Raw genomic sequence first — 26,352 nt, 5'->3', positions numbered from 1 at the left:
AAGTAAGTAGAAGAGTAAATGTATTAAAAAACATTTAACTATGTAGTTTTAAGTGTATCAATAGTGCTATGGTAGTGAAGGGTAGTATTGTTTGCATGCTGTGGTAGTGATTGTCCTGACGAAGAGACGGGTACGTCTAGAAACCGGTAGACATAAAAATCTCGGTGAGTGGTTATATACTAATATTACTAACATTTTTGTAAAACAAATATATAAGTAAACATTGAAACGTTTATTTTCTTTTCTTTATATTTTTTCATTAATTGATACGCAAAATTTATTTTGATAAACCCGACCTACGAGTAGATTTTGTCTAAAGAATTCAATTACGGAATTAAATTAGGTTAGTGGGTCGATTAAATCTTAGAAATGCAAGTTTAAATTCGCGTTTAATGACGCGCAATTATATATATTTAAAAAAAGTAAGTAATTATGGAAAAATGACAATTTTAAATGCATAAGACTGATATTCCTGCTTGTTGCGCTTATGATAAAACGACAAGTTAGACTACCGAATGTAATGTATTATATTATGTGTGTATATAAAGGATCAGTGTGTTATTTTTATTATTTAATAAAAAAAGAAACACTTACAATATTTTCCTTAAAGGAGGCTAAGAATTTTGTCTGTCAATTGTCAGTCGATTATAATGCTATATTTTTCTTTTTGAATGGCCTTATTAACGGTACAAGGCGTCTAATACAAAATTTAAAAAAACACATTCCAATGGTAAAATAATTTTATTCATTAAGAAACAACTGCAATGTTCATTTCCATAGAAATGCATTTTGATAATTATTATTTTTATATGATATGCTTACTACTCTACTTTTGATGCTATTTAGTGGTAGGTAATAATAAATGACGAGGAAGATTTAAATAAAATGAAATGGACTGGAATATTAATTAAAAGCTCAACCAATTACTTACTTTTAAAAACCAAGCCCCTTGGCGTGTTTCAATTGAATGATTTTTTGTATGTATATTGTAAATTTTCACATGATTTTTAGTGCATGTATGTATTTAAAAATAATTTGTATTAGCGAGAATCCCAAATCCATCAGATATAAATAACTTTCTTTGATCTAATCATGTTGAGTCTAAAACCATAATTGCTAAAATAGGATAAATCGTCTCATATTTTGAAAAATACCTATCAGCTAGTGCCAATGTACGAATCAATTAATATGCAAACTCCATAGTACGAGTATAACAAACCGCCACATTACCCTTATTTGACCTACGTTATCATATTTCAATTCATACCCAAGGCGTAGTGACTTTCTATGTAATTATTTCTTCGAGTATAAATAGAATTAGTAATATGCTTATATTTATATGTATAGTTAGGTATTCATACATTCAAATTTTGACCCTTTTTCTTAATAAATGGGTTTCCTTTTTCGCTATGTATATATATATATATATATATATATATATATATATATATATATATATATATATATATATATATATATATATATATATATATATATATATACATTTTTTTTATATATGTTTTTTAATAAATTATGAATTAAATTTTAATGCATTTTTATAACTTCATATGCACAAAAATGTTAACTCATTTTATCTATCTTAAAGCATTTCCATTATTTACAATTCATATTTTATAGTATAAATAATATAGCATTTATGAAAAAAAACATAACTGGTAAAAAAAAGTTTTTTTATTGGTTTGTGTAAATAATACTCGGTTGCCTTAACTAAAATAAATACCTAATATTAATACATTTATATCGTTACATAGGCATACTTAAATTGATAATGTTTTTAAATAATATTTTACATTATTTTTATCTACATGTTTTATCAATGTTTAACTTGCATCACATAATATTTATTAAAATAAAACTCAATGTATGTTTCCAAAACACAGAAAAATATTTAGATACATATTTTAAATACATAATTACTTGTAAATGACACGCGTCAATTATTCTACTGACTTACTTTGAATGAAAATCTTAAATAATTACACGATACAATTTTTATCAGAAGAAATATTGACCTGCATTTTTGAGGGACAGTCAAAGGTCTTCCCGACATTTGCGTATGTCCTTGCACCAATATGGAAAAGATTCTCGAAAACAGCGTCATGAACCGACTAGAACTTCCATTGATTTAGACCAGAGATGGAAGTAGATTCTTCACACTTTCTTTCTTTTTACGAATTGTATTCTTTTCCTGAAGAGGCGAGGCATGTCTTCGTAGTCGTCGCTGAAGTTCATGTCGTCAAAGCTCGGCTTGGAAGATGATCCCGAGGATGTCCAACGACAGTTGGAAGAACAGCTGTTTCCGGGAGAGGAAGGAGCAGAACCCCGAGGATCCGGATTCCCTCTCGACTGCTCTGGAGACGCGATGTACGCGTCCAGAATATGTTTGTAGGCGCATTCCATCGGCGCGTCTGGCGTGCGTCCAACAGCTTTCATTACTCTTGTTTTCACGCACTCTCTGCAATAGCCGCATCTTTCAAATGACATTTTAACACAAATCGACTACCGCTTTGGGAGATAAGAATGATTATTATTTCACGACAAACTAGCTCGATCTTTACTCTCGGAGACTCGGACATATACAGATAACGGGCGTGACACGGTCCTCGCTTATATATATAGCGCCAGCCGCCTCTCACCGAGTTTCTAGCAGTCAATATATTACGGCATTTACGTCAGTCTTACAATTTCAGAGGGGTGTTATCGTGACAATGCACGCCGAACGCCGGTCAACTGATAAGATATTATCGTAGTTTAGTGTGTAAAAATCCAAAGATCATGTTTAATATTCAAAACAAACTCCGCCCCTGGGCACACACGTTTGATTGAAATCATTGCTTAGGTACTATTAAAAAAAACATATATATAGTTTTAATTAAAAAGCTTTTGTAATTTTCGGATACGAAAGTTGAAGGGTTGCGTGTTTATCGTATTGCCATTAATTAGGCGCAGCTCCGTAGAAAACTGTAGGTATTGGAGTAAAGCAATTATCTTTCAATAAATACATAAATAAATAAACGTACATACTTGATTACATAATAGAGATTTAAACTAATCATTTAAAAACAATACAATCCGACGCGATTTTATTAATAAATGAAATAATATTATAAGGTTTTATATTACAAACCACATTAAAAGTGATCTTTCTTTGTATTTTATTTATTTTGTATCAAATTGTATTTATTTTTATTTTACCTTCACAACTGTTTCGTATGCTACGTTAATTGTTTATATGATAGATCATTACTAAAAGAAAATTAAAGTGGAGCGTGGAAAATCAGTAAATTTAAATCTGGTTAGTTCATTGTTGAAAAATTATTTTAATAAAAATAATATTAAAATGATATGGTACATCACTTATTTAATTCTCTCCGTTGATTCATTTCCGTCCCCTGTGTATTATGCGGGTTGAAATTAACACTCTTTGTATTTTAATTCACTGTTAAATTGTTCATATTGTCATGACACTACAGACATGTTTTTTATGTTGTAACTCTGTTAATTTCTTTCTACGAGGTTATATTGAGGTATATGGTGAATGAACTTAGTACTTACCTGATAGTTACGTGGCAGTAAGCAAATGTAAGTTAAACACAACTTGTTTTCAAATCTTCTTCGTAACTCAAAACCAATTTTGCGTGTGATTGTAGAAACCATGTGGATAGTGTTTTTCTTTGTATTCCGTGGTTTTGTCGTATTTTTTGTTGCTACTGTTGAGATGTTAGACCAGGATAACACGATTAAACAATAAAAAAGGAACGTTGAGTTTTCTCAAAGGACTCACATTCTACTCATTAGAATCGTGGTTTTTGCTACTGTTGAGATGTTAGACCAGGATAACAAGATTAAACATTAAAAAAAGGAACGTCAAGTTTTCTCAAAGGACTCACATTCTACTCATTAGAATCGTGGTTTTTGCTACTGTTGAGATGTTAGACCAGGATAACAAGATTAAACATTAAAAAAAGGAACGTCAAGTTTTCTCAAAGGACTCACATTCTGCTCATTAGAATCGTCGAAATAATACAGGCTAGTACAAGTACAGTTTTGAAACCTTGCATGTCCTACCCTAATGTAGCTTTTCCTATCAACATTTATTTCTCCATTTCCTTTCCCATATAGCGATAATGTACTTCGTCTTAAGGTCCTTCACTTACGTATTCAGTATCCCAAAAATATATTCTACATATTCTAGGAACCTGGAGCTCAGGACTGTTTATATTGCCTTCATATTAGGGATTAAATCGAAACCACTTTGGTCTGTACTGAGGTGCATTGTGCACCATTAGGTGCGGTAGGGGTCAGAGAACAAACAACATTTAGTGGATTGTTAAATAACTTAATTCACTTTTTTTTTTTACAAAAATGTTAATAATATTAGTATATAACCTCTCTTCGGTGAGTGGTTATATACTAATATTATTAACATTTTTGTAAAAAAAATAAATAAGTAAAAATGACTAACGACAAAGTAAATGCTTTAAATATCAATAATATTGAGAATATAACTTAATTCATGTAACGTAGTAATTATTTAAAATATTGAGGTAAACTTATTTATAAAGAGCTTGCGGAAAGCTTATTAAATTATTATTATAAGAAGCAATGGGATCATATGTGATGTTTACGTATATAAATTGAAAGCCTATTATATTTATTTTGGCTATAATTTGAATGTGATATCCAGAAATTGCTCCTCGAAAACTGGATCTAACCAGTTTAGCTTGATATGATATTCAATATTTACATTAATTTTATCAGAAAATGTAAACTTCAACATAAATCAACCGTGATCTAGTATCGAGCTGTCAAATAGTGGTAATTTCATAATTAAATTAACTTGGATTGCACACTTCCCTCGTTATTCCATTTCCAATGTTACTTTAAACACAACCGGAATACTCCTAATGTAGTTTAATGGTATCGTCAATACACTCGATGCGCACTAACCTTAAAAGCTCTTTAAGTTATCAATTTATTATCTTCGCTGCATTAGGTCTTCAAACTAATAAATCACCACTATCTGTTGCAATAAAATAATGTTCATTAATTATTTAGAGTAGATCAAAATATTTAAGACTTGTGTGCGACCCATCGTGACATATCGCTCACTCCTTTCAAGAACGTCATAAATAAAAAATCGTCAATTTTCAGTTATGCATGTTTTCGGAATGCCCATAAAATGAGTACATTATATCTATATCCCAGCAAAAAAAGCATATTTTTAATATTTACCCGCTACAGGGCAGAAAGTGTTGTTTTTGCATTTTGAAGAAAAGTATTGTCTAATATTTTTTAAATAAACTAGTTATTTTTCAAATGGAGAAAAAACCTTTAGGTTTAATCTAAAAAGATCTCTTACATAGTAAATAGTTCAATAAGTGGCTTGATATTTATTTTTAATAAATTGTATTATATTTTTTTAAACTTTAAAAACGTTCTCTTGCAAAATCAAGTTTTTATTTATTTATGACGTTCTTGCAAGGAGTGAGCGATATGGGAATGCAGAGCGGACACCGCAGTAACAAAAAACGCGCTAAGAGTGTCAGAAATTAAGACTCCAAGGAGCATATATGGGAAGAGTCTTTTTTTTAGATGGGAATTGCGTTTATTATTGATCATTTAGTAGATTTTTGTTTCTAATTCAATGTGTTTTTATTTGAATATGTGGCAAGAGCCTACGAGATAGAATAAGGAACACCAGGATAAGAGAAATATGCGAGATCGAAGTGTCGCTAAGCGAGGAAGACAACGAAGGAGACAATGTTATGCGCATGTGAGGAGAATGGAACCGTCCAGACTCCTGATATTAATTTTATGCTTATCAACAACAACAAAAATCAATAAATATCCATAAACATTGTAAGTGTATATGGGCTTGTACTTTATTTACCATATTTTATTATTCCGAATTATAATTAACTGTTTATTTTTCATAAATAAAAAAACTGGATATACTAGGTTATATACACGCTATATTGAAATCTTGTATTTTTTTCAAACCTTCGAAATTGACAAAAAACTAAAATAAATTGTATATCTTCTTACACAGCATGTTTTTAACGTTGCGATTTACCCACCAACTAATTGAAAATCTAATTTTTCCTTGTTCTCTTTTCACCTAAATAATGTGTAGAAAAAATTTGCTGTTATAAATATTGTTTTTTCTTTTAAAAAATAAATAAATTATTTGCAGATAATTGCATTTTTTAAACGAAAATTTTATAAAACATTAATTTTGTGTAGGTACGATAACGGTTATTCAATAATTAATTTAATATTACAAAAAAATTATGTTTCACAATTCCGGATTCGAAATTGTATTAGAATAGTACTTGAAATACAACGTAGAATAATAAAAAAAAAGTTAACTAACTAACCATCACGCCGCTTACCGCAGGGGTAGGCAGAGAGAATAGAGCGCCACACCACTCTGTCCTTGCAAACATTCTTCGCCTCTTCCACGCTTATGCATCTCCTCATACATACCCGCCGATTGTTACGACTCCTAACCTGACCACTTCCAAGTATTTGGCATACCTGATCGTGCCACGTTTTTCTCGGTCTTCCTCTGCTTCTTTTCCCGCTAACATTCGCCTCATAAATTTGTTTTACCGTTCTTTCCTCACTCATTCGTTCTACATGTCCAAACCATCTCAACACACCTTTCTTAATTTTATCGATAATGCTTATCTCAGCTTTGCATTCCTTCCTTATTTCACTATTCGTACATCTATCATACATCGTTTTGTCGCACATTCTTCATAAAAAAATGTTAATTAATTTTAACATATTTCTAAAATACTGCCTGAATGAATGATGAAATAAAAACGCAATCAATAAACAATATTTCAATTCGTTTTAAATAAAATACCTATGTCTACTAACAAATAATATTATACGTAACGTGCCTGAGTTGATTACAGTATCCAGACAAGAACAGTTGACGTAGGCTTATTTACTATAACTTTATCACCAGCGTCAATTCTTTCGTAGAATTTATCATGACCTCCGTAGTATTTTTTTCCAATTATATTGGATAGTACATTGTTGCTGGGCGACGAAAAAAATTAAGCCGAAAGGATTTTATGTTACACTACAATATTATTAATATCAAATAAAAAATTGCCGTCTAATGAGAGGCGCCACGTTGAATTGTTTTTCCTTGATCGAGATAAAATTGACATGTTTTTATTTTATTCAAGGACCGTCTGATTTATAACGAAAAAATGTGGCAAGTTGATAGTGAATAAGTTTGTAAAAAATGTATATTTTTGATTGTTCAACACAGAATTTGATTTATATTCTTCACATAGTATTTTAGCATTTCCTTAATTGTTACTCATTCCAATAAAACATTGCCAAAGTGATATTATTTCTAAAAAGTCTTCAGAAGCTAGCTGTTTGCTTCGAAGCCAGTTGACGAATTTAATTTGGCCATCTGCTTAGTGTTCTATAATGAAATATTTTCATTTACTAGACCATTTCAAAACATCTACGTAATTAAAATATTTTCCAAAATGAACATAAAAAAATATTTCAATTAAAATTAGAAATCTCTTTGTTGTAATAACACGAATTGTTAACGAACTAGAAACTTAAGACCAATTTGAATTTTTTGATCCACACATACCTGAAAAAATTGCCAGGTGTATCAAATTGGTAAAACATCTACTTTCCTATATCGCTCACTCCTTTCAGGAACGTCATAAATAAAAAAATCGTCAATTTTCGGTTGTGCATGTTTTCGGAATGCCCAGAAAATGTACTACATCCCAGCAAAAGAGGCATATTTTTAACTTAATATTTACCCGCTACAGGGCAGAAAATGTTGTTTTTGCACTTTGAAGAAAAGGTATTGTTTAATTTATTTTTAAATATCCTAAATATATTTCAAATGGAGAAAAAACCTTCAGGTTTTACCTTAAAAGATCTGTTGCACAGTAAAAAGTTCAATAAGTGGCTTGATATTTATTTTTAATAAATTGTGTTATATTTTTAAACTTTAAAAACGTTCTCCTGAAAATCAAGTTTTTTTTATTTATGACGTTCTTGAAAGGAGTGAGCAATATGTGTAATCTTTGATAGTAACAATTTATATAGTATTTTATATGAATCTTATCTTTTTTAGTCAGATTCATGCACAATAACTTTTACTTAATCTTTATAAAGTCATCTGCACTTATAAGTACACATGCCGTTTTATTTCTAGCACAGATATTTTTTCAGTACTAGTGAATAGTATTTTATAAATCGAAGTCCCTCCCTAAACGCGAGTACACGAGCCAAAATATTGTATAAAGGATAATAATAATGTAATATGTAATGTACCTTGCACCACCTAAATAAAATAATTGATTAAAAATAATCATATTCGCACTTTTAGTGTTATGATATGATTACGTAGGTCAGCGGTCGGGGAACTTTTTTTAACCATTACCCCAAAATATGTTTGCGTAAGTCGATATATTACCCTCTCCCCTCATTTTGAAAGAAGACAATCAATGTATGTATACTTAAAATAAAACTTATTTTAAATTAATTTGAATTAATTAACACGAAAAAGAAAAAAAAAGTTATATGAAAATAGCAAGTATGTAATAGACAAACAAAATAAAATTCTCGAATTGGATCAAACGAAAATTCAGGTTTCCAGGTTTCCTTTTCAGTTTTTGGAGAAATGGTGTCATCAAACATGAAGCATGTTTGATACAATTACCTCAAATTGGGACTTTTTGATGTAAGAGCAATTTGAATAGTCTTCAGCGTTTAATCGATTTCTGAAATAGCTATACCTAGAAAACTTTCTTTATTACCCCTAAAAAATCATTTTGACCCCATTTGGGGTAATTTACCCCGGTTCCCCGACCGCTGACATAGGGCGTAGTGTTTGATTTAAAGCTTTAGTTTGATGTATGCTAGAAATGCAAAGAATATCCGTTCACCATTGGTATCCGGTCCAACTGATCGATTTATTGCTCTTTGACCGGGTGCCGGATTGTAAATTAATGTAAATAAAACTTATTTACATTAATTGGATATTCTATCATTAAACTATGAAAGAATATTTTTAACACAAACAGGTAATATACAAATATATTGCGGAGACTGTTAATTTCGCTTTTTGTAATTGAGGGGGAATGTTGAGGAGTTTTCTTTAGTTTTTTTGTTGTTTATAAACTGTCAATAATCCTATAATCTATCATTGTAATATTTATTTCATGGTATTTCTTGTAAAATGTTTACTCGTTATTATATTGTCTGACTGCAAACAGTAAGATTTAGGGTAGTCAGGCAATGCTATGAAAAATAGGTATTTAAAAAAAAAACAAAACGAACCCAACAAAACATATTTATTCATATACCTTGGCAGTTTTAGAAAAATGCCTCTCACTGTAAACATTGCTACAAGAAGATGGATATATTGTATATCTTTGTAAATTCTGAATACAGCTTGAAGCTTGATGCCTTGGTTCACTATTTCAATAATAAACAAATCTCTGATGCCTCTCAGTATTTATATTTTCTGGAGAAAATTAGTCAAAACCGAATTTCCATCTCGGCGTCGACGCAATGCGACGTCAGCAGTTAGCGTCATATAAAATACTAACTAACGGATAAACAAAATTTCGAAAACATTATATAACGTAATTTTTTTCATATAAAAAGGTACTTACGTATTAATTATATATACCAACTAGGGTTCGGTAACAATATCTCTAATGTCTTGTAAAAAAATAGTGAAAAATATTATATTCATTAAATTGTTGTTAAAAAAATATTATGGACCAAGTATTAGTATGGAGAATTCGATTTTTAGCAACACCTTATTTTCTACATGTTCCAAAATATTAATTTCTTCAAAGATCACACCACATTTTTTCAGAAAAAATCGTAGTTTTTATTTCCTTAAGCATATATTATCTTAAACAATTAAGATAATATATACTTTTGTAAACATGATCATATTGCAAATACGCAAAAAATAATAATTTAATGAACACATGAAATAATACCTTTGTATTACGCATAATGCATGATGTAAGATTTATACACATTTGTTGTATAATAATCGTGCTAATAAATTTCTTGATGGTGATAATCAGAAGAAAAAAACAAAAAATTCCTAGTGAGTAAAAATGTTATTTACATATCATGGAAACATGTGTTATTTAAAAGTCAATTTGTAAAACATGATTAGTTTGTTGTTAATATTGTAAACATCTTGTAATGTGATAATTAATATAAATATCGCATTTATTTACAAAATTTTAGTATATATATATATATATATATATATATATATATATATATATATATATATATATATATATATATATATATATATATATATATATATATATATATATATATATATATATATATATATATATATATACATATATATATTTATATATGTATATGTATGTATGTCTGTATGTATTTATATATGCTGTGAGAAAAGAATTTAAGTCCCTAATTCAAATCTTAAATAATGTTGATAAGAAATAGCATACATTGATTTAAAATAATTTATTATCACCCTCGAACTTTATTTTAAACCATTACACTTATCTGCCTTCACAAACTTCACCATCGATATGATTCTGTATCAATGTTCTGTATCAATATTGCATGCTAATTATCCCATTAGTTAATCTCTAGTTAGATAGGTCCTTGAGGTAGTATTTTACATTTTTATGAAGTATTCTTAAGTATTATTGTTATAGGCCAACAATACCAATAAATAATTATAATAATAAACATTTATTAATAATTAACATTTTCCTTAAGGGACTCATACACATTAGGAGTGTCCAAGTTAGGGAACTAGCTTCCCTAACTAGCTAGTACAGGTATAAAGTGCTCCAACCAACACCGTTATTTTTCTTTTCCTCCGTACTAGTTTTCCTTCGTTTCCTTTCACACATCGCTCACTCCTTTCAACAACGTCATGTATCAAAAATCGTCAATTTTCAGTTGTGCATGTTTTCTAAATGCCCAGAAATACCATATCCCAGCAAAAGCTGCATATTTTTAACTTAATAATTACCCACTTCAGGGCAAAAAGTTTTGTTTTTGCATTTTGAAGAAAAGGTATTGTTTAATTATTATTTTTAAATACTAAATATTTTTCAAATGGAGAAAAAACATTAAGGTTTTACATAAATAGATCGGTTGCACAGTAAAAAGTTCATTAAGTGGCTTAATATTTATTTTTAATACATTTAATAATATTTTTAAACTTAAAAAATGATCTCCTGAAAAGTCAAGTTTTTTGATATATGACGTTATTGAAAGGAGTGAGCAATATGGCAGTTACATTGTACACCCTCTACTTACATCATCTGTATCCCATCAAATATGTTCCACTCCTCAATTTGAGAACCTAAAGTGTAGTACTATCTGCCTTCATAATATATAAGATTAACTAGTGACCAGTCCGGTCCTTCATAGTGCAATATTAAATATTTCATTAATTGATTCCGTTGTCACTTTGTGGTAAAATCTATACATTTTTATTTAAGTTTTACTTGGTTAATATTACTATTTCTTATGAAAAATAGTGGTACTTATTTACCAAGTAAAGCTTAAATAAAAATGCGGTATGAAATATATTTAAGACACCTAATGGGAATCAAATTCCAGATCTCCAGGTTGGAGGCAGACAATTGTATGGACAGTGTCCGATTATTTTTGAGTCTTACATTTGTATATTATCACATTTCGTTCGGGCGTTTTTTTACGCCTTCAGACTACTGGCGACGGGTTTTGCAAAGTATGTGCCGCGGCACCATGGTGAACCGTGGTGATTAGTTGATGTGCCGCAGATAAAAGTCTAGTTTTGTGAAAATAACACAATGCTCCAAATGTTGATTGCCTGTGCTCAGTTAAGTAAGCTCACACTTTGTATTAAACATATCGCTCACTCCTTTCAAGAACGTCATAAATAAAAAAACTTGATTTTTCAGGAGAACGTTTTTAAAGTTTAAAAATAAAACACAATGTATTCAAAATAAATATCAAGCCACTTATTGAACTTTTTACTGTACAACAGATCTTTTTAGGTAAAACCTGAAGGTTTTTTCTCCATTTGAAAAATATTAAGTTTATTTAAAAAAATAATTAAACAATACCTTTTCTTCAAAATGCAAAAACAACACTTTCTGCCCTGTAGCGGGTAAATATTAAGTTTAAAATATGCCTCTTTTGATGGGATATAGTACATTTTCTGGGCATTCCGATAACATGCATTGAAATGCATGTTATCGGAATGCAACAACATGCAACATGCAACTGAAAATTGACGATTTTCGATTTATGACGTTCTTGAAAGGAGTGAGCGATATGTTAAATATGTTACTATAATATAGTAAATATGCACCTCTGAAATTTCTTAATTTGTTAGGTGAACCTTGAAAAGAAAATGTTTGCAGAACACTGGTTTAGACCTTAACAAAGAGATTGGTACATAATATTCAAATTTAAAAAAAAGTTACTTTCTTTCTGAATTTGATATTAGGCCGGCACAGAAGGTAAAAAATACACTTCCTGTCCTTAAACATCAATCGACCAAACGGGTAATAATACCTTTTCCGTCCTTGTGTGTTATTATAAAATTTTAATTCATTTAAAAAAAAAAAAAATCATTTTCCTGAATACAATTTGGTACAGATATGTCCTACTAAAATATTGAGCTAAAATCTAGACTTCTCTTTATCATTTCTACAGCGAATTCACTTAATTTCTTTATGATGATAATATGAAATAACAATATTTGAGCCGGGACCAAATTCCAAACAGAGCATATAATAATATAATGAATAGCATTCATTAGAGAGATAGTTTTATGTACTCTAAGAACTTGTAGCCATAGTGAACTTTGGTCGTTGAGGGATCCAGCAAACATTCGCAAGATAAAATGCAATACTACACGTGTCATAATGAAATATTGCAAGATATTAAAATATACGCATATAAAATTAACTTCATCATAGTGTAAATGCCATAAATACTATGCATTCACATGTGTTGTAGATGTAGTTGGAAAACCGTCATAATATTTTCTTTCTTTTTTTACAGAAACTATATTTTCACTGCTACTTTTCATTTGATTAAGGTATGTTTTTAAAGGAATAACTTGCAAAACATCTACCTTTAGAGGCTTGTCTGGAGGTAGGATAGTAAGAATAGGGAAGGTAAATGTGAAAAATACATTACAAACAACCAGATCAATTATTTGAAAATTAATCTTTCTTGAATGTATTCGGCAATTAGCGGGAATTGAATCTGCAATGTGTTTTTCACAGTTGACCGCCTACCCAACAATGCTCGACAACTATGTATGTACTTGTTTTAGTTAATCGTTCAATTGTTACACAGCAAAAAGTCAAAACCAAAAATGATTATTGTAAATATAAATATATAATTTAAGAAAGATTAATTTTCAATTAATTGATCTGGTTGTTTGTAATGTATTTTTCACATTTACCTTCCCAATTCTTACTATCCTACTTCCAGACAAGCATATATATAGCATTTTTTAAATATTATTATTCATTAGAGATGAATTAGAAACATAATATAATATAAACACCATTTGTAAATATTTTTGACTAGGGCTCCATCATTTTATTTTTATTTAACAAAAAATATATAAGTACATATTACTATTTTGCAACAACCTGTTTTGAAAGAATCATTTCATATTTTTTACTATCCATAGTATGAACACAAAACAACTAAATAAAACAATGTTTTGATTTATAAAAATATTTATTCACAGCAATAAAATAAACTGTACATTTTTACATTATAAGTTTGGTATTATAAAACAATATATGAATATACAAACTCAAAATTTATTAGTTCTGCATCAGCAGTAGTATTTTTTATTATCAAATAAATATGTACACATATGGGAGTTTGGCATCTAATGCTACGTAGACTTTGAAAATTGTTCATCATAAAGTAAAATATAATAAATAAAGGTCTACACAACTTTTGTAGTACATATACAGTTAACAGTTGGAAAATTTACGATTAAACATAAAACATAATTGTTTTTACAAAAAAAAAATGAATGGTGATGAAAAAAAAATTTTTACTTTTAAGTACGATGTGACACAAACTGTCAATGGACCATTTGTTGTTTGCTAAATATTTATATTTTAAACGCATTTCAAGCCTAAAATAATTATTTATAAATCAAGTAAATAATATTTATTCCCAATATTTTGAGTGTGTAAATTTTATCACTAAAGATATTTTATAATAAAATAATGCATAGAAAAAGTTTCAGTGTCAAAAAGTCATAATTACGAGATTCTAACAATATTTTTATTTTACAGGATCCTGCCTGGTCTTATCTTGAGGGATGAAAATAAAAATGGCTTTTTACCATCAGGTAGTCAATGTTTCAACTGTGATCTGAAATACATACAAAAAACATATATTTTAATCATAATAATACTTATAGCATATTTAATTTATTAAATATTTTAAACTAAAGAATATATTATTAAATTTAATATTAAAACTTATTAACACATTGACAGGTTTTAGGTTGAAATCAGTATAATAATTCATGTTTTTTTTTATATAGTCGGCTGGTAACAATTATACCAAAATAATTGTTAACCGCCACAAAATACCAAATAAATACTTGACATAATAATTATTTTCTTATCTATTTCTATGTGAATGCATTTATATGAATACGTTAATGGAAAATTCTAGAAATGTATAGTAAATCATCACTTGGTAACAGGACTGCCAATTAAGTAAAAATATTTATTTTAAATAAACAACATACATATGTATTAACTCACTTTTTAAATCCAAAACTTGTTAATAAAGACTGCTGGGCAGATAATGCAGGAGCTGAGGTTTTCCTTTGTAGTCCAGGACGCCGACAGGATTTAGAGCTTGTGTGATTGTCTCTAGCTTTAGGTAAAGGTTGACTTCTTATTACACTTTGTGTAGGGTTTATGACTTCGATGTCATCTTTAAATTTGTCAGTGCTCTGGCTAAATCCCTTGAACAAAAAATAAAAATAAGGCTTGAGTTCATGTTTTATTTTAACCAACATTATTCGTTATGTTGAAAGTACTACTGTTACTGACAAAAAACCACATCGACATGTGAACCAAAGTATTTTCAAAGTAAAATAAAGTATTTTCATTGACACTTCGCTCACTCCATTCAAGAACGTCATAAATCAAAAAACTTGATTTTTCAGGAGAACGTTTTTAAAGTTTAAAAATATAACACAATGTATTAAAAATAAACATCAAGCCACTTACTGAACTATTTACTGTCCAACAGATATTTTTAGGTACAACCTGAAAGTTTTTTCTTCATTTGAAAAATATTAAGTATATTTAAAAAAAATAATTAAACAATACCTTTTCTTCAAAATGCAAAAACAATACTTTCTGCCCTGTAGCGGGTAAATATTAAGTTAAAAATATGCCTCTTTTGCTGGAATATAGTACATTTTCTGGGCATTCCGAAAACATGCACAACTGAAAATTGTCGATTTTTGATTTATGACGTTCTTGAAAGGAGTGAGCGACTTGTCTTTTTCTTAATCTTCTCCTTACTGTGCCAAAAAAATGCACATTCCGGTGTTGTACAGTTAATATACATGTAAATATGAATGATTTAAAATCCGAAAAAATAATGTTCATAGATAATTGCTGAAACATATTACATATATTTGAAGACAAAATGTTTATTAAAGTTTGATAGCTGAAAACATGAATAAATCATCGACTCACGCTCACAAACAAGCGAGACAACTACCTCAGTTGGCTGCCCGTAAGATATGTACTACACACACACGTGCCGAAAGCAAGTCTTGACACGGTTCATTACTAGAAACACAATATAGAACTGAGATGGCATATCTAGCGTTCCAATATAACCAAGTAAAGTAAGAGCATGATGTGAATAGTGTCGCATAGCGTTTTTTTAGCATGAATAGTGGCCTACATCACTCATCGGCACTTGATTAATAGTATAATACATTTTTTTTTTAAATTCTCACAAAATATCTCTAAAATGTGCTCAATAAGATGTAATTGTTACATAATTTTTTCCATTTAATGCGTAATGTATTATGGAGGAATACCTAAAGCTTGAACTTATTATTTAATATATTATTGAGATATTACAGTTTACAAGCAACTTGTAGTAGTTGCACATCACCAGAAAGGAAGGGTTTTTTTTGAGGTTAAGGGATCTTGCATCCTTTATATCACTGCGACCATATTAGGTCTATTGTGACCTAAAGGAAGGGTTAAAGAACTAATTTACAATCAGTGACCTTGATTTCACGTTATTGCAATACAAGCCGCTGGGAAATAATACGAGTCCCTTGAGGTGAATACACCCATAATGATATAAACATACCTGTGAAGCTACTGGGGTCACAAGATTCTCAAGGGGGTAAGTATTTTCATTATAGGAGTCCTCCGAGTCAGTCTTTTTAACAGTGTATCTTTTGAATGGGTTTTTATGCGAAGTTTCCTCTTCAAAAGATAAATCTTTACAATTAATATTATAATCTTTTAACGGCTCAATATTATCACCGTGGGAACTAGGCCTGTGGCTTTTATCAGCGTTTGATTGTGCATTTTTTTCCAGATCTGAGTCATCCACATTTAATGCCGCAATACCGGATACATTCAAACCACTTTCTTCTTTGATTACATTTTGCGTAATTGATGCTTCAAAAGTACTCGAGAATGAGCTGAAAAATTTGCTTTCTACGCAATTATTTTCATCTATTGTTGTTCGTTTAAATTTGCTAAGTCTAGCGAATTTGGTCAATGAGTCACTTTCCAACATTCTCTTGTTATTTCTACTTTTTCTTTCTAAAATAGGCGAAGTTTCGGGTGATAAAGAAATCTCCCTGTCAGGAGACAAAGCTCTTTTTTTACCACTGCTGGAAATATCTCTTATCGAATGTCCATCTGTCTTCTTTGGACTAGTAGATAATCGTTTAAGTGCATTAACAGCAAAGGGATTTTTAGATACACTATCAAATATTTCTATCGAGTCAAAATCTTGTGTTTCCGGAACAATGATATTTGGTTTTACAGATTCATTCACACAGTACATAGAGCTCAAATTTTCTATTGTCAATCTGAAAAAAAAAGAGTTAAAATAAATTCGCAACATATAAATCTAAAGAAAATATAAATTACTACTATCACTACAACTATTATCATGTCTCTTCTCTGCAGGGGTAGGCAAAGAGGATGGAACACCACACTTGTCTGTTCTGACATACACTCTTATGGTGGGGGCTGACCGAAGCCATTTCGTTGTAACGTAATACGTTACGATGCGAGCATTTGTATAGTCAGTACAGCGAGCTGAGCACTTCATCCATAGTTTTGGATGCTTGCCGCGAGCGATGTTACGACGTTACATTACAACGAAATGCTCCAGTCAGTCTCCACCTTTAGCCTTCTCTACATCCATATATGTATCTGGTCATGCATATTACATAGGCTTTTGATATTATATTATAGATATTGTTTTAAAATAAATAATGATATGTATATGCATTTGAACATAACTGAAACAAACATTTGCTTCTTTTGGAAGCTATAAACAAAAAAACACTTAATAGCATAAATCACGGCAACTATGCAGAACGGATTGATGGAATAACATATATTCAGTATTTATAGTTTCCAATTATTTTATCAAAATAGCTACATAAAAATATTTTATATTTCTTATTTCCAAAGAAATAAATTATGATTATTTTTTTAATATTTAGGATTTACTTTCCAATGGCAGACAGTCCTATTTTAAAATCAATTATCCGATTTGTTCAATAAATAATGTAATTTGCTATTGAAGTAAGAAATTTGCTAAGTAAGAAGTGTATGGCTAAATTGTTTGAGTCGTAGCAGTCAATGGGTGTTAATATGTTTGTATGTGTTTGTAATATTTTGCATAACATCAAATAAATTACAGTAATTTGACATGGACACATCACGAAATTTGACACAAAATCACTGATATTCATTCATAAATTAAGTGAACCATAAGATAATATTAAATTACTTACTCTTCAACTTTTTTTTCTTCATATTTTGTATGAATAACTTTAGTTGCTAGAGACCTCGTAGTAGGAATAATAAATGCGGACATGTTATTTTCTTTAGTATTTTTTATTATGTTAGGTTTATTCATATGATTCGAGAATCCTTTACTCCATATGCTTTTATGGGGAGCTATAGGGTTCTGGTTCCATCCATTGGTTTTTCCACCTGTGGGCTGAAATATTAAATTTAATTATTACTTTTTTATATTAAAAAAAATATTATTAAAGTTCATTAATTCCAAATTGAAGGGACCCAATTTTGAAAATTGTTTCAAACCATAACGTAGCCATTCAGTAGCTTAATTTTTAATTATACAAACTGGTACAAGTAAATGTTCCAAAGGATTTTTTTGTAACAATTTCGTCATCTCATTTTATTATTTAACAATATCATATATATTATTATAATTAAAAAACAGCGGCGAATGAAAAATATAATATATTTTTTTTAATTATACAATATTTCAAATTACTGAACATTTTCAAATATCTTTTGTATGAAAAAAGCAATAAAGTTGGTAGAAAATCATATTATTTTCAAATTATTACGAATTAGAACTAACAATTATTTAATCACTTCCTGCTTTTGAACAAGCAGTGTTTGCGGACGACGCATGTGTTGTATCGCGCCAACCCGAGCACTGCTCGCGTGTTTTGACTTATTTGTGTTACATAAGATTAACAACCCAACTAAGCTAGCCAGTTGCCACTTGAAGCTCTTAAGAGGTTGACGGAAATCATTTCTTCAGTTTAAACTTATAACAAAACTTTAAAAAAAGAAATTATTGCTAGAGCCAGACTTATTTTAATTTTTCACATCAAAAGATTTTTGAATTTTTTTATTCCTTCTTTTTTTTTTATTAACATGACTTAAAAAATTTATAAACACTTTAAATAAAAAATAAAATAACATAAATTTCTATAAAAAAAAGAGCTTGAAGTGGTTAAATTCGCAAGCTTTTACTACAATACTTGTTTATTGTAACTTGTATGTGTATATTTACGATTTGCTCAAATATTTTGTATGTAAGCCGAACCTTAGCACTGTGATGGTCGGGATGCCATTCATCCATAACTTTCAAAGAGAAGGGGTCCAAATTGCCTAGAGCCAACTGAAAGGCTATTTCAGCATCCAAAGGTTCACCAGCGTTACTGCACATTTCTGGATCCGTGCCTGGTAAAGAAATTAATATTATAATAACTATTCTAAAATGCAATTTTTATATGTTAAAATTATTACAATTAATACTGAACCACTCAATTTCTATTACACTTTAAAACAGTAAAATCCATTCTAAAAATCTAATCTATCTGTTATATTTTTAAAAAAGTTCATCACAAAATAGTATTTCTAGTATTACATATAGATTTCATTTCTTATTTCATAGTATTATAGATATTTATTTTAAGGTAAATTAATGACATTTACGAAATAAATATTCATAAAAAAGTGATCCAACGAAATGTATAAAAAATTATATTTCCGTGGTATTTACGATGATAGTAATTTGATGCATGAATGAAATTTAATTTAATTTATATTTTTTAAGATTGATTGAGTTCTGTGGCATAGTTTTTGCTTTATAAATTAAGTGAAGGTTTTGATTCTCGAACACAATTTGATTATTATTGCCTTTAAAAATGAAAAAAAATGGCTATTATAAGCCAATTTTTTTGTTGTTGTTGTAGCAAGTTTGATGTTTTTATATTTTAATACCAACAAATTCTCTATTTGAAAGGCTTTCTGCAGGTAGGATAGAGAAGGTAGGTATGAAAATCACACCACAAATACTCAATTGCTAATAAATATTTCTTGAATTTATTTTGCAATTGATGGGAATCGAACCCACAATGCCAGTTTCGCAGTCCAGCCTCTACCAAACTACGTGATGGCGCTTATAGGTAGGTATATAATATAAATTTAAATTAAGTATTGATTTTTCGGGGGAAATAAAAAATGCGTTAATTGTCCAATTTACATTTTCATCAATTGACAGGTATCTTTAAAAAAAATTGTATCACGGTTAATTTAAAAGATATCTTTCTTTTTTAAATGTCATGTAAATGGGTAAATAACAAAATAAAATATTATTTATGATAAATAAAACAAGATAATTATTTATAGGTAAATAAAAAGACTAACTGGTTCAGACCAGATTCAGTGATTTAGGATGAAAAAATAATTACAATTGGTATTTACTTACGTAGTAAATCAAAATGATTAAGCAAAATAAAAATATTTTTAAAGGGGCCACTATTGGATTATTTGTCATAGTTAATACATAGTAAACAAAACATGAACTACTTCAGAACTGATGCAATGAACATAGTAATGTACCCAAATTCCATCAAGGTCAGTTACAATACAATTTTGTGAATCCGTGCTCTTATCAAACTATTGGACAAAAAAAGGAGATAATTGGAAGACAAAATAATGAATGTTAGTGTTAATTCTACTTTGACCTCCCTAATATGCTCTAGAGTCTATAGTCTAGACACATTCAATTAATTTATCTTATTATTATATATTTTACGAAGTGCGTCATAAAGAAGTCATTAATGATATTTCAGGTATAAAAAACAGACCGACAAACATACTCATTCTTTTTAGTATTTTTTAGATAAATATTGACATTGTCCTATGGGCGATTGTCCACTACCCGGAATTTGACCGTCCGGCAGTCCGGTTTTGAAAAATATAAGCGACTACGACAATTTAGCGTGATCGAATTTACGCGCAACGTATTCACGCACCGATCCGAAAAAAGATGGACAAAAGCACAAGACAATTGTCGTTTTCAAACGCTAACTGACGTGTCGGACGGTAAAATTCTTTGTAATTCCGTGTAGTGGACAAACGCCCTATGTGTATCTGACACATTTATGAATAGACTACGCTGTCTTTTATGTGAACTCTTGTGGATTAAGGATATCCCATTTCCCAAAATCTTGATGCAAGATCATAGATCTTTTGATATTGATAATAGTTAGGATTGAAAAAAACTTTTGTTGAGGTTGTAATTTACCTTCCATCCATACCGCCCTAACCGTGTGGCCGTAAAGTATTTGGCCAGGTGACCCCAGCCCACCCCTATGGACGAGACTAAAATCTGCTATATTTATCAATCATATGTATGGTTGTTCATAGCGTTTAAAGTTTTAATATTGTTCAATATTTATTTTAATATTGTTCAATGTTTAATGTATACATATTTATTGTTGCATACTTTTTTTTCTTCTTTTAACCTCTCTGTGCATACCACCCCAATCGTGGAGCCATAAAATACCAGGACAGATAGCGCAGTGATTGTTTCTCGAATATTTTCAGATTATGTTGGGATTTGGACTACTGACGCTGTCTATTGATACAACACAATTAAATCAGCTAGTTACATGTTTCACCAACTGAATAAACAATGTTACTACGCGAGGGGTTAAAATACACGCATACTCACTTTGTAGAACAAAACTACATATTTCACTAATAATTTACTACAATATAGATCAAAAACGTGCTTATTTCTGAATACCCAATGTGTATTTTACATTATTAGTGATGATTCCCTACAAAATTGATTCCTTATACTTTCTTAATATGTATATCCTTATACTTTTGGCAAAAAACGTCAACTCAAAAAATATGCAATTTTAACTTAATGATGGAGTATTATAAAGTTTTTAACGTTCTATAAACTGGCAAAATATACAGTTTGTAGTTTGAAATGTCATATTTATGTGGTTTTAAAAGTAAATTCAACTTTATGTTTAATAGCGGGTATTTTGAACAGGCTAAAAGCTTTAAATAACAAGGATTATTCAAATAGGGCTTTTTGAGTTAAGGTTTTTTGCCAGTATACCCACGATATACAGCAAAATTCTGAAATGTCAATTACAAGGTAGTTGTTCTTTGGAGTTATTTGTATTGAAGTTGGCTGACACCGACTGTTGCGAGTTTTAATGAATTTATTGTATTATTAAGGAGGATATTAGTAATATCAAAGTTTTATATAAAAAATTACCTTCATCCTCCAAATCATTAAGGGGTACCAGTTTTCTCTGGAGTGGATCATACACCAGCTGGTGTTTGAAAGTAGCTTCAGCTTTTAAAAATCCTTCTCGGTATTCATCGGTTACTACTAATTGTGTTTTCTTAAAATATGATGGTAATTTGCGGAGTGCCTGAAATGTTAATCATTCAAATAGTTGTAAATGCAATGTTTATATTTCACAACATTTTGAGTGTGTCCAAATACTTGTTCACAAAATCTGGATTATCTCCAATTACAGGAGTTATTTTCATATTATTTTTTGATATCTCATCAAAGATGAAGAAGAATATGGAAGTCTGAATATTTATATTTCACTATAATATTTTTTTATCCATCATCAACCTCAACCGAAAGAAAAATCTGCTGCAAAGGATTCCTAAATGACGAGATTCCAGTTGAAACAGTTAACACATTTTGTCAATTAAATGGTTAGGAACAGTTAGGAGTTCAAATCGGTTTTCAAGTCAGATTGTGGTTTATTGTACACACACCTGGTCGATTTTGTCCCAACTTCTAATTACTATAAATACAAACATAAAACCGTTTGATATTTTAGTAATTTATATAAAAAAAAGATATGTGGATTTCCTAGCAGCATATTACACATTATAGCTTAATAAGAGAGCCCCATTTTCACTATAACAAATTTTATACTCCACATTATATTTCTGAAAACACCATAATCAATTCATTATACTTATTATTATTATTTTTATATAAGAGGTCAAGGGATCCTGCATCCCTTGTGTCACTGCAACCATATTACGTCTATTGTGACCTCCCTATGTATCATTGCTCACTGTAAAGACCTACGTGAGACATGTAACTCACCACCTGTCTTTGTGTTACGAGTTTCACCTTCTCTGAATCCAATAGCGGCCCTCCAAGGATATGACTACGATTGCGAGCGAGTGCGTCACAATTACAGAGAATGAGAATGGTTCCTCAGTATGAAGGTATCCTCCATACAAAATCTGCAGACCGTGGAATCATACAGTCTAATTTTTTACGTGTGCTTCCTCAGTATGAAGTGTCCTGGTTAGGTTATTATTTGTTTCTATTAAGCTTTAGAGCTTCTGTGGTGAATTTCCACTCCTTCGCGTGTTTCACCCCTATGCTGTTGGACCAGATTTCTTGGCTCTGGTCCACGGCCCAGTTATTAATAAAAAATACATAAAAAGTTAGCATAAGTAGACATACATTGCTTATATCAGGATCCCTCGTAGCGTTGATAAACTGCCGGGCTTTGGCCAGCCCGATCCCGGGTAGCGACGCGAGGTAGTCGCAACCAGACATGATGCACATCTGGCGGAACTTGCTAAAGCTGTAGTGCTCCAGGGGACATTTCATCACCAGAGGCAACTTGGTGCTCTCCACTAATACTCCATTCCCATTTAAATCCATTTTGAAAAAGATCTGGAAAATATTTCAATACTCATTAGAGTAAAAAAAAATACATAATGAATTTTATTGCCAATTGCCAATGGGTCAGAATAAACCCAAAATATTTAAATTCATTAAAATTTGAGTTACCTTGTCGCATCCAAATAGAATAAGGTCCGAGTCTTCTGTGATAATGATCTGTGCAATATTGATTTTATTCAAATAGGCCATTTGTGCATCGGCCTCATACGGTGCAACAATACAATCGACATTCCTCTGTCGACATTGTTTGATTAACTGAAGAGCCATTTCGTGTGTTATGTCTACACATCGACGTAAGTATGAACGAGCTTCTTCAATCTGCACAGAAACAAGCAAAACGTTATGAAATTAGTCATATTACAGAATCCAATTAAATAATCTTAAAGGTACTGTCTATTGAGGTCTTCAGCGATTAGACAACCTAAAAATAAATAAGTTGAATAATACATATTTTGAATATTGAAAGCATTAACTTTGCGGATCAAAGTAACATATTATTTTGAGAAATAAAATGACCTTGTTTATTTTACACTCACATTTTTAATAACAACCAACTAGTTTCGGCAACAACCTGTTGCCCTCTTCAGGGTTTATTTTATGACTATATATATTTGTAAGATCAGAGATAGAGAGGGACTTTTATATATCATGTATGTATGTATGTTTAGTCATAAAATAAACCCTGAAGAGGGCAATAGGTTGTTGCTAAAACTAGTTGGTTTTTAACAAAAATGTAAGTGGAGCAAAAAACAAAGTCTTTTTATTTCTCAAAATAATATGAATAATATATTGTTATTAACATTTGATCACAAATATAAATTAAATTTTTTGAAATATTACATTAATTTCAATGCTTGAAAATGATGTAGGATTCATAAACATATTTCTAACATTCTATATACTTACTACTCTAACGTTCAAGGTTCAAAAATAAATTCTTCATAATATATTTTTTTTTTAAATTAAACTCGGTATATGCATTTTTAAAAAATAGATAATTGCAACTTTGGCTTTTGTTATTAGAGTATAAATGATTTCAACATCATTACCCAATTACCTGTCCAAGTCGCAGGAACTCAGCTGCCCGTTTCTTCGCTGTAGTTCGAGATCTAGAAAAAAGTTTTAATGATAATTTATAGTATTTAAAAAAAATTATAAAAATAAAAATATTTTGCACTTGCTAATGGTATGTCAAACTTTCATATTTCCTTTACAAAAAAAATCTTGGTCTTTGTTGAGATATTGATAAAATAAAATAATAATAAATAAAAAAGGAAATAAACCCGGTATTTGTGCACTAAAATTTGACAATCTTTTCTTTTAAACTTTATCCGCCCTAAATGGTGCATAGGGCACTGCACTGTAGCGACGAAGTGTTATCTTGATAGTTAAATACATGAAGGCAAGCCCTGCACTTCTTGTACCAGCGCAGGGTGATATTTAATAAATATTCGATTTAAAATTTGGATAAATATTATAATACTTACTCTCTCCGTTTCTTTTCAGTTAATGCCTTTGCGGGTAAGTGACGTCCATCAAACACAAGGATTGGCTTAATTGAATGCGACAGAAGCATGTTGACATATTTCATACAATATCTTATATGTCTGGAATGAAAAAAAATATACAAAACACTTTGACAAAGTTATCTGTAGAATTGGCGGGACACCACTTCTTAATTTTTTTATTGTTTGGAAATATGACTCTTGCTGTGCAAAAGTTTTCAGAAATTGATGAAAAAATTGGTTTTATACTTTTCATAACATAAAGCTTTGCTGAAATGTATGCTTTATATTAGGAATTTTTAAAACCCCAAATTCAGAGGAGTGTAATCAGATTTTTACATATTCTGCATAAGAAAGGTTTTTTAAAAAAGGCTAATTGATGAAAATAATTATTTTATTTTATTGATCATCTTTATTTGCAAAATTCGTTTATCAAAAAAGATAATTTTGGTATGTTACTACATAATACCCTATTGCAAATGGACAGATATTCCGATAAGGTTACACAGGAATGAAAATTATGAATGAAATTATTTTTAAAAAATCTTATGCACAGAGAAAAAAAAAACTTTCATACATGAAGTATGTTAAATTCTATGTTAGTGATATTAGCCTATTTCGAATTCGGAATAAAATAATAAAATGCGAAATTGGAAGACGACCACTTTAACAGGTGTAATGTCCAGTTTTTTTGTCCAAGTATATGAAAAACTTACGCATCAGTGGTTTCTCCTCTCGCCAGTTTATCGGCACATGAAAAAGCTCCTTTATGCAGCCAACAATAAGTATCCACTGCGACCGTACATCCTGAAAACTCTGATACATTACACTTTTTGGAAGCCTTTTCTAGGAACGGTATAAGTCCAGTTATCCCCATCGTATCAATCGATATGCTTAATATTTTGCCTAACACAGCTTATTTCTAAATATTAATTGATTGCTAGGGAACTCTTAAAATACTCGACAGCTTATTTGATTGAAATCGAAATGTTCACCCAGCTGAGAAATGTCAAATCTAAAAGCGGGAATGTTGACAATATTTCTCATACTTTTTAGTTGGTAGCAATTATTATTGATACCAACTGCAACATTAGAAAGGGAATAGACAATTAGCAATTGAATTGTTTCTTTGTTTTTACGAACGCTACTCATTTTTTTTAAATGCATAGAAAAACAAGTAGAAGGGAATGACTTTTTCTTAACATTAGATAACAGAGATTTCTGT

At 30.0% G+C, this 26,352-nt stretch overlaps 2 protein-coding genes across 2 annotated transcripts; both read right to left on the bottom strand.

Annotated features, from left to right (window-relative positions):
- Positions 1 to 1,704: 1,704 nt before the first annotated feature.
- Positions 1,705 to 2,604, bottom strand: LOC148308634 (uncharacterized). Its single transcript, XM_088261426.1, has one exon. It carries the CDS (start codon positions 2,503 to 2,505, stop codon positions 2,173 to 2,175), a length of 333 nt encoding a protein of 110 aa, XP_088117552.1. The 5' UTR covers positions 2,506 to 2,604; the 3' UTR covers positions 1,705 to 2,172.
- Positions 2,605 to 13,836: 11,232 nt separating this feature from the next.
- LOC148308633 (exonuclease 1-like) lies at positions 13,837 to 26,160 on the bottom strand. Its single transcript, XM_088261410.1, has 11 exons — positions 25,844 to 26,160; positions 25,110 to 25,229; positions 24,680 to 24,731; positions 23,731 to 23,940; positions 23,398 to 23,613; positions 22,168 to 22,327; positions 19,186 to 19,322; positions 18,113 to 18,321; positions 16,438 to 17,173; positions 14,853 to 15,058; positions 13,837 to 14,451 (listed from the first exon to the last, which is right to left on the bottom strand). Exons 1-11 carry the CDS (start codon positions 26,002 to 26,004, stop codon positions 14,433 to 14,435), a joined length of 2,226 nt encoding a protein of 741 aa, XP_088117536.1. The 5' UTR covers positions 26,005 to 26,160; the 3' UTR covers positions 13,837 to 14,432.
- Between the last annotated feature and the right edge of the window lie 192 nt (positions 26,161 to 26,352).

The sequence above is a fragment of the Brachycentrus maculatus genome, unplaced genomic scaffold, assembly GCF_059751285.1.
Source record: "Brachycentrus maculatus isolate JH-2025_06_01 unplaced genomic scaffold, ASM5975128v1 h1tg000154l, whole genome shotgun sequence".
NCBI lineage: Eukaryota > Metazoa > Arthropoda > Insecta > Trichoptera > Brachycentridae > Brachycentrus > Brachycentrus maculatus.
Note: the sequence above shows the minus strand (reverse complement) of the source record. Positions and strands in the feature narration are given on the sequence as shown.